General features: G+C 33.5%; 1 protein-coding gene across 1 annotated transcript; it reads right to left on the bottom strand.

Moving 5' to 3' along the window:
- Nucleotides 1-1,450: 1,450 nt before the first annotated feature.
- On the bottom strand, nucleotides 1,451-6,031 carry LOC137822398 (beta-galactosidase 13-like). The gene is made up of 18 exons (XM_068627288.1): nucleotides 5,739-6,031; nucleotides 5,425-5,520; nucleotides 5,213-5,325; nucleotides 5,038-5,104; nucleotides 4,865-4,957; nucleotides 4,616-4,759; nucleotides 4,420-4,514; nucleotides 4,211-4,316; nucleotides 3,919-4,122; nucleotides 3,666-3,833; nucleotides 3,389-3,567; nucleotides 3,183-3,292; nucleotides 2,938-3,047; nucleotides 2,723-2,830; nucleotides 2,539-2,643; nucleotides 2,320-2,465; nucleotides 1,882-2,227; nucleotides 1,451-1,770 (listed from the first exon to the last, which is right to left on the bottom strand). Exons 1-18 carry the CDS (start codon nucleotides 5,955-5,957, stop codon nucleotides 1,651-1,653), a joined length of 2,529 nt encoding a protein of 842 aa, XP_068483389.1. The 5' UTR covers nucleotides 5,958-6,031; the 3' UTR covers nucleotides 1,451-1,650.
- Between the last annotated feature and the right edge of the window lie 4,443 nt (nucleotides 6,032-10,474).

The following is a 10,474-nucleotide window of genomic DNA, read 5'->3' on the forward strand; positions in this document are numbered from 1 at the left end:
AACAAAATTACTTCAAGAATAATATGAACATGCTCCTCATGATGACGCACATGTTTTAATTTTGAGGAGATAATTTTCCATTGATTTGAATCTAGTTTTACAGCATGCATATTAAAGTGCATTTTTCGTGTTGAAAACTTAGTTTGAAATATAAACTATTCATTAATTTTCTTCTAAACTTTACAAGAGTAAGTTCAACCGAGTACATTTGATCCTAAATTTCTCAAGTTTCATATTCATGATTTATATTGTCTTGATATTGTAAGTGTTTGATCATTTTCACTAAGAAAACGAGAAGGAAAAGTTGGATTTATAACAAACTCTGGTAACTTGTGTGACTTAATACTAGTTCAATATATTGTCTTCAATAGAGATAATTTGTATCATTAAGTTTCTCAGCAATTGAGGTAGGGAAGGATTGCGAAGTGGAAGCCACAGTAACAGATACATTATTATTAGAGAACACCTAAATAAAATGAAACCACAATTTCTAAACGCGACACGAACATCAAAATTAAAAAGCCCAATTTCAATTTATAGAAAAATCGCAATCAAATAATGTTTCTTGATCACAAATCACACATTAAATTGACGAAACCAAACAAAACGCAATTTCAAAACAGCAAGAACTATCACTGAATCACGAGAACAAAGAACAAGAGAAAAATAATAAGCGCAATGGACAATCACATTTGAATGATGAAGAAATTGAATAGTTAAAAATAAACTCTAGATACCATCTTAGAGAAACTAAACGAAATAAATTTTTATTAGTTATTAAACAACACAATAAAATGAACATTACAAGTATTTAAAATATTTCCACCATTCAGCAACTATGTGGTACCCGTCTAGCACCTATGTGTTGGCTTAAAACTATATGAACTTTACAAGTATATACTAAGTTTTAATCTAGGTGTACATTAACATAGAAGCAAGTAGTTAAGCAACTATGCACTAACATACAAACAAACATTTGGACAACCGTATACTAACAGGAAAAAGAAAAACAATTGTAGATTAAAAATTCTTGCTAACAAACTTTAACATAGTCTTACACCCAGTGAAATTTTAATGGGTTTGAATTTAAAAAAAATCTTTAGTTTTTTTAATTAACTTTTAGGAGTTTAGTTTAAAATGGGTCACACAGCACTTCACATCTTCTGGTTCAATTTTTTTTGTGATATAGCGTAAATCAATAAAATAAACCGCATTTCGTCTTAACTTGCCAATTTCCAATTCTTAAATGGAATAAAATTACTTCCTTTTAGTTGCTTTAATCAACTCAGTAATGTAATGATAGTTGATAAGTCTAAACCTTATTATTACTGTATATAAGAAATTAGTTCTTTGGGACTAAGCAGCATTTTGGACATCTTATATGATAAAATATTTGTACTGCATGAACATTTAAGAATACTTCAGAAAGTGAAAATGTAAGAATATCGGATAAAACTTAATCTTATCGAACTTGTATTTAAATGTTTTTCTACATTCTTAATGTAATTGAGAACAAACAAAAATGGTGTTTGTTAAGTAAAGACACTGTTTCTACAAAACAAAACAAACTGAAATCTGAGTTTATGGAGTAGACTTCAGCAATGAAATAACTAACGCAAACTCAGCTCTACTTCTCCTAGTGGCAGGTTTCTAGTAGTCACACTTGGCTTGGACTGCAAGTGACTTGATCACATCTGGGCAAGCATCTTTGCCCTTGATGAAGGTTGCTGCATCAACTGGAATCGTGCATGACTGTTTTCCCAGGCAATGCTGCACAAAGTCACAAACAGAAAACAAAAGGTTGAGCTTGGATAAGATAAAAAAAAGAGTTAGTTGGTAATTTGTCTATTTTGCAGAGAAAGAAATGAGAGGTTTGTTTGCCTGTTCAACAATCTGCTTTGTGGCAGGTGCATCACATTTTCCCATAACAAAGGCTCCACAGATACCCGTAGGATCACCAAAGCTTGCAAACTCCACAGCCTTAATGGTTTTGTAGGTTGGACATGTGATTGTTGCTGCTGGCGCTAGTTTGTCCACAACAGAGAGGAACTTCCCAGCCTTACATGCCCATGAATTGATGTTGGGGGGCTGATTCTCTGTGATGAAACTGCATACTGTATCTCTGTCAACAGTTTCGATCTCAATCTTTTCTGGGTTTGCTCTCTCTTCCTCAAATATAACAAGCAAGTTGTCTTTTGGATTGAGGTAAATTCGTGGGATGTGGTACCTGATACAACACAAGTAGCAAATTTGAGATGGTTCGTTTTCTTCTCCTTTGGATTTCTTGGCCAGATATTTGTTTATCAGTGATTTACTTACTCTAACTGAGTAGGAGTTCCGAGGGGAGAGAGGAAGCTCATCCAATGACGACCAATGCTTTTACCATTGATCCATATCATTCCCTTCCCCATACCAGTCATCCTTATGGCAACAGGATCTCTTCCATCTGGCGTTGCAAAATTTGTCTGCAAAACATGTTTGATTTTATTGAGTCCCCTAACAAAAAACTTGCCAAAATTTTAATCCAGTAACCATTACCTTGTACCACGAGAGAACACTTCCAGTTCCCTTGACTTCTTTCCATTCTACTTTCTTTGATCCCTGCTCAGTGAAAATGGCAAGTTCCTCACCTCGGATACCAGCCTGCAAAACGGCACCAATTCAGTTGTACTATCTCACCTGTTCAACTGTGATTTAAACAGATTGGTTAATTAATTAATACCTTAGCACCCCAACCATTAGAAGTGAGATCAATTTTTCCGGAGTTAAGACCAAGGATGAGTATAGACTTGGGTCCAGCATACCTGTGCTCCATGTATGCTCCACTGTCCTGTATATCAAAGGGGATACAATACAAGAATACAATGATATTATTATCCTCCTTGAAACAAACAAAGTGGTGAAAATGGGGGAGAAGGGAAAAGTTGAGCCTCTTACAGGTAGTCCAACAGTGCAAGCCAATATAGATATGTAGTTAACTCCAACCTTAAAGGTTACAGGTTTCTGGAATTCAAAACCTTTTTCTTCATGGGTACCATGATTTGTTCCTTAAAACCATCAAGACAATTCATTCATTAACACCCCTCATGAGTTTGTCTTAGAGAATAAATCCAAATATATTGGACTTGATCCACTTCCTCTTATAAGGCAAATGATCATTAGTCAAATTTCTGCATTCTTACCAATATATTCTCCATTTATAAAGGCATGTAGTGCATGGCCTAGACTCATGATACGAAGAACAGGGGATATCTCATCCTTCCTTGGCAAGTCTCCAGGACCCAATTCCACGCTTCATTAAATATGTTGAGATTGATGAAATATTATGCATAATAAGGCAAAAATATAGAAAGAACCATATCCTCAGTTGTTGCAGGAACTCACTCACCTGGTGGTGTACCATGCATAGTCGGTGACGTCTCTAAGCAAGCTATAAAGCTCCGTGGGAACATTTAAAACAACTGGTATATCCTTGGCGTTTGGAATGGCCTCAGTAAACACCTCCCACTTGAGATTGTTTGAATTTTTTGTCTTCCTGAAGTTCCTTGAATTATGTTCTGAAGCAACCTGATTGAGGAGGCAATGTAAATTAAGATACATGGACTAATCAAGGAGCAAAACAAAAACTTCAAAGCCTTGTAAAAAGCAAGGGCAAAAGAAGCTACATGTTGGGTGTTGAAGACCACAGTCTTGCAGTCAGGGAGGATACTAATGGAACGTGGTGGCAGATGATAAGTGGAACCTCTGAATTTTATGTCGATTGGTGTTTTGGTGTGGTTGTTGGTGATGAAAGCAGCACATAAGTCACTACCTGGCTTCTCGTAAACTATAATCTGCGTATTTTAAACTTGCAGCATTATGGCTTAAACTGTGTTATGGGAATGTGAATCACGAGAAGGATGATGAGATGATGCTGACCTCATGATGATGGGTTAGTTTTGTGATTACTGATTGACCCCCGAACAGGGCCTTCCTGCATAGGTTCAATGCCTTGTGCACGTCCCTCAGGTGAGACCATTTTGGATTTCTCTGCAAACCGAACTCATCAAGAGGAGCTTCATCGTAATATCGGGTTGTACTGAAGGCAGAGCTTGTTCTACCAAAATTTGTTCCACCATGGTACTACACACAAGTTTCAGATTGACTTGAGTGAGAAGAGAAACTGTGTCCATAACTTCATTTCATAAAACAAGATGAAGTTATTTCTTACCATATAGTAGTTCACCAAAGACCCATTCTTAGAGAAGAAGCGGGCAACAGAAAAGGCAATGTCTTCTGCTGATCTTTGGGATGGTGGATCTCCAAACACCCTATACCTGTACTTGCAAATGGGGTAATGTAAGCCAAAACTAGAACACTGTTTGAATATACTATTGAGTTAATTGATGTTGATTAAACATTATAAATGAATATACTTACTGAGCAGTCCAGTTTTCAGTCCACAGGTAAGGCTTGTGAGGTTTGTTGGGGCCTGAAAAGGTATCACCACAGTGCCTTCCATTGCATGCATTAATCTGGAAATTGAAGTAGAATCGGTGAGGTCAGAGATAAGACGCGTGCATTATTATTCGTCACTTCTCTCCTCAGTGGAAGGACAGTTATGTTATGAGCTTACCACTGGATCAGGAGCATCCGTTTGCTTGCACATGATCCATGGAACTCCAACATCCATTGCCACTGCCATTTTTGCGGCCCATTGGACGTAATTAGTTCCTTCCTCTCTAAAAGCACGTTGGATATGGTTGTACTCATTCTCGATCTGTATAAATAAAATGTTGTGAACACAACTTTGTTTGTACTATATATTGTGCACCCTGCAGAAACTAAGTAGCGTTACGAGACTTGTTATGTCGATGATCAGAACCTGTGCCAAGATGATGGGGCCTCCTTGGGGAGCAAAGAGCTTCGCGTCTTGCAATACTTTTATAACATTTGATGTATACTCTTTCATGTGCATCTGCAAATTACAAATCATTTTAATAATCTTCCATCGTATTTCCAGGAACTAGATCAACCTCAGGTAAGCTTCATTCATACCTTAAAGGGTTCATTGTTAGAGCGGAATATGATCTCAGGGACCTCTCTTAGCCAATACGGAAGTCCTCTGATGCATCAACATTGAACCAAATAAGAGAGACAAAGAGGTATTATTTATTTGTAGTTCAGAACATACATTTCATATGGATTCTCTCTCATTTCAGAAATAACATACCCGTGATTCCATTCAGCTTGGATGAAAGGCCCAAGCCTGAGGGTAACATACATTCCTTTCTCATGGCAGATCTGCATGAACCTTACGAAATCATACTCCGGATCCATTTTGAACTGCAAAATTAGAGAACAAACCACCAGTTAGTGAAGCTACAATATTCATTAACGATTCGTGCAAGTAGTAGTTCGATCTAGTTCCAGAAATGATTTTACCTTGCCTTTCTCAGTCTCATGAATGTTCCAGAAGATGTAAGTTTGAATCACGTTTATGCCTCCACGTCTTGCTTTGTCAATAAGCATTGGCCATGACTGAAAACGTACACACCCACCCAACAAACAAAACCATTAATTAGCTTATCTACACAGGAAATCATTGCATGGTTTGGAATCCTCACGTTCACACGTAGCAATGAGTTGAATATTTCATATTACAACAAAATTTATAAAGTTGAACTGCATGTTACATTGAGATACAGTGAGATGACATAGCATGCATGCAATAGCATGTTACTTGATGAAGAAAGTACCTCAGGGGGACTTCTAGGGTAATGGACGGAACCGGAGAAGAGAAGCTCCCGTTTTCCATTGATAATGAGTGACCTGCCATCGTAGGTGACTTCCCTCTTCTGGCCTCCATCATCTGCGCTAGAATCATTCTTCTTCTTGTCTCCCTTGACACCGGACGCAAAGCTCAGTGAAACAGTGATGAAAAGCAAGGTAATCAAAGCAAATTTGATCGTTGACATGTTGAGATTGTGTGAGGGGAAAGTAGCTAGAAATGAATCAGATGCAACAGTGGCCCAGAAACTGTTTCCACAATTCCATCAGTGACACTGAGGTTCATGATGTGTATATAAGGTGTCGGAGAAAACCTCGGTTTCCCACTCTCAAATTTCTGTTAGGAATCATTGGTCGTGGTTAAGCTTTTTCCTATTACCACTACGTGTCGCATAACTATGTTGCTTTCTCCTTCTTTCACTGCTAGCTACACAGTACTTTCCTTTTCTTTCTAAGCTATACTATTGTTTTGCCACTTGTTTTCGATTTTGTTTCTATTTCTTACATTTATAAGAACTGTCGTGTTACAATCTTTTCTTAAAAACTGCAAACACCAGATAATGTAAGCTTGTAATTATTTATAAACAAATAAAATCAATGGAATTATAAAGAATATTTTCTCAGGTTGTTAAATTTCTTATAAATTCTAATAGAATATATTCTCTTTATTTTGTTTTGAAATTGTAACACCTAGTGTAATTATAACATGCAATCTATAATATGTTTTAATATTTCTCCATTTGGAAAATTAAAACTATATATTTTAAAAGAATGTTTATAAACTTCTTTCCTTTTTATATATTCAATATTCTATCTACTCATATATCAAATACAATTATAGCATATTTCAAACAGTCACATAAAAAGTGAATTATTTAATATTAGAGTCAACATGCAATACAATCATATTTATCATAAATTGAACAAAATATAATTTAGATACCATTTCTACACACTGAAAATCTACTATAGACTTAACTATAAATGGACAAAAAAAAAACATGAAAGTCATTTATCAAAAACTTACATTAAGTATGATCTACAAGACTAACACACCTAACATATTACAAGCACTTAAAGTATACAACTATAGGAAAAGATGAATTCATTGCACAAAATTATTATTTCATTAACTTCTAATAATAAATGGTCTCTAAATCTATATGACTTATATCATCATTAATTATTTATTAATTAATTTTAAATGTAGATTTACTCAATATATTCTAATTTTCTGGCATGAGAATCTACCAACCGGATCAAGATTAATAAGAGCAAAATTCACTCCTGAATAAAATTTGATGAACGAAATATACAACTTTGTTAGTTCTGCAAAATTTTCTCAAAACTAGTTTCACTCCAAAACAAACAATTTACTCAATACAATAAGTCTAATATATAAAAAAAACACATATAACATAAACATCTATTAACTAATATTAACTAATGTCACTCAAATTGAACATATCACACCAAAGTTCACATGCAAAATCAATAATGCACACACCAAAATTTAATAACCAATTTTAATTCTCTTAACAAGTTTTAAGACTCAATTTAAATTGTTTTATTCTCCAAATCAAATTATTTATATACCAAATCAACTGAATATGATTGTCAAAAGGTCAAATTTATCCATTCAAAGATTAAAATCTATACATACCATGGAATCATAATACAAATAAATCTAACCTTACAAAACGTTTCATCACCAACTAATCTAAAAGATTCTAATCCACTATTTCAAAAATGCTTTTAGAATAACTTCCCTTACCTTATTGGTGAGTTCTTTAAATAATTACTTCAAAAACTTATAAAAATGAAGAAAAATCCTAACTTGCTCATATAATGTCTGATTCGCAAATAAACTATATCTTTATTGTAAATATAGTCTAGAAGGAATTTATCTATTTGATTGATCTCACATACTATAATTAACAAAACTCTACATAAACAAACAAGAAAGAGGAAACTTCATAACTAATTAAGAGGGAGAAAACTTATAAAAATATTTAAATATCTTATGAGTATAAATTGATGCAAAGACACACTAACACTCTTTAAACAAGAAAATAATGAGAATAAAAAATTATACAGAATTAATTAAATAATTAAAATTTAATTTATATACTCAACTCAACTAAGAATTTCAATCTTTATTTTGTTTTAAAATAATCTATTAAATAGAAAATTAGGTCTCACAAATAATTTACATTTTAATGTTTTTTGTTTTATATTTTAGTTTTACATGACTTGTGCATAAACAATATTAACTTTAATTTTTAACAAGTAAACACCCAATTGTGATTCTTTGCAGTTTTTTTTACTTCTTGAAATTCCTTGAATTGTGTTTATTACATGGGACAAAGGGTATGGAAGAGAAGAAGCAAAGTCACTTCAAACGTTCATTTATATTTTTATTAAATTAAGATTAAAACAGTCTAATGTTTTTAAGTGTGCTAAGTTAATATTTCCACTTGCTAATACATCCAATATCTAATGTTTTTTTTTTAGATTTGGTAAAGGGTCTAGATATTAGCTCCGGTTACCGGTTCTAGATACTACCTTCTATAACCGGTTGGACAATTGATTCTTTTGATCATTCGATCGTACTTTCTTTTCTTTCTTTATTATTGTGTCTATGTTTTGGCTTTCATTGAATATATCAACAGACATTCAAGTAAATATTTAGTATTTAACTGCTTTTAGTGTCTTATTTATTGTGCTTATTTATACAATTTAGAATAAATTATGTCATTGATGAGTCGTGTTTAATGTTTATAATCATAAAAATAAAATAAAATAATTTGATTCACTAATCTCTATTTACTTTAAAGTTAAAAAATCACTCTATAAGAAAAAAAAATTAGAATTGTTTGAAGAAATAAGTGGACTTTGGAATATGAACCAAAAATTGATTATGACCCATAGATGGTGGTGGTTGCTTAAAATGAGGTGGTGGAAGGTTGATTGACATAGGTTTAGGTGTAGATTAGATAGTGGTAAATTAGTATTTATAGGGAAATTTAGAATAAAATTCCAAGAGATACGTGCCGTGTCTTACACAGAGAGAGGAATGAATATATAAAATTGGTTGACTTTACCCATGCAATTGATTAGTAGGGGTTAATCTTTGAAGTGTGACGAATAATTGATAACACTCCATGTGCTTAATCAGTGGCAGATGAACCTGAAACTACCTGTCTCCACTCTCCACACTCGTTCCGTAAAACGTCACAATTCTTCATCTCTCATCATCCAACTAATCTTATTAGGTGGGGAATGTACTACTATCCACACTCAACAACCATTCATCATCAAATTTCATGCAATTTTCTGCAAATCAAATTCAAATTTAAGCATATATGTTTCTAGGACTGTGATGGAGCAAGAAGGATCAAAGAAGTTGGTGGCGTGATAACATTTATATATGCATCATCATTCATTCTCATTAGTACCATTTTTTCTGCTTTAATTACACATAATTAATTAAAAGCATGGCTTCCTAATGAAGGAAGATTAAAAGCAAGGTCCATTCTCAATATCGTGCCTTTTCTTTCACATCATTCCCACACTTGTCACCATCTTCCACGTGGGTTTAATGGAGGATGCATTACCCATCCCTATCATACATATACATAATTCATAGATAGTTTAAGTATGAGATTAAGAGTTTCTTGTCTCAGAATGATCCTATGTTAAACTTTTGTTGAATTCAGGATGAACACGTATTCTGATTCGATTAATGACGTGGAGTACAATTTGGGTTGGGGTTCTGGGAGAAATCTGGAATCATGGTATTATTTTCAATAGGACTGTGGCTAACACGTCTGAAGTGTGTTCTCTAATGCAAGCAAATGTTTGGTTTTGGATCTCTGTAAAATCTAACTCTGCTTTGGTTCCCTTTTTCAGTTAGTGTTTGGAACCTTTAGAATGTATGTGATTGGTTGTTTGAAGTATTTTAGGTAGTTAGTATGGGTAATGGTTTGATTGTAGGTTTGACGATTTTTAGTAGATGTTGGTTACTGTATTTCTTGTATAAGGGTTGATTCATCCCTGAAATAATTCACATTTATTTATTTGTTATTATTCATAAAAAAAAAATTAGCAGTTTGATTATTCCTAACTGTAGAAAGAAAGTGTTGCAGTAGTTTTTGTTTGCTGGTTTAACTTGTAATTTGGCCTTGTTATTATAATCAAATTGCTGAGAAGATAATTATTAATTTTTGTCCTTGTTAATGGTAGCAGTTGCTGTGTTCTTCCATGTAGTGGACGGCAACCTGCGTTGATTTGACTTGGCATATTATGATCACATGATCTGTGAGGATTGAGGAAGATAATAATGTAAGGACAAACAATAAGTCGCCACAAATTAAAAAATGGATACTGTTTCTCTGTTTTTCTCTTTGTCAGAATTATGCGACAATTGCTCAAGGTCTTTTATGACAGAGCGTGATTCTTTTTAACATGCAATAAATTTACTCATGCAAAATACTGAACTAAACTAGAACTGTTATGGGCATTATTAATATATAATATTAAAGTTTATATTATAAAATTAGTTTATAAATGAGGTTTTTCCATGTTATCTTATTACCAGTTTCAAATCTTTTTAGAGTTGAGGTTAAATTTCAATTCATCAAGATCTTTTTTAAGGACAAAACTGTGATGAAATACTTATATTTGTACTAATTATGTGAGAGAG

This window comes from Phaseolus vulgaris, chromosome 11 (genome assembly GCF_000499845.2).
Source record: "Phaseolus vulgaris cultivar G19833 chromosome 11, P. vulgaris v2.0, whole genome shotgun sequence".
Lineage (NCBI taxonomy): Eukaryota > Viridiplantae > Streptophyta > Magnoliopsida > Fabales > Fabaceae > Phaseolus > Phaseolus vulgaris.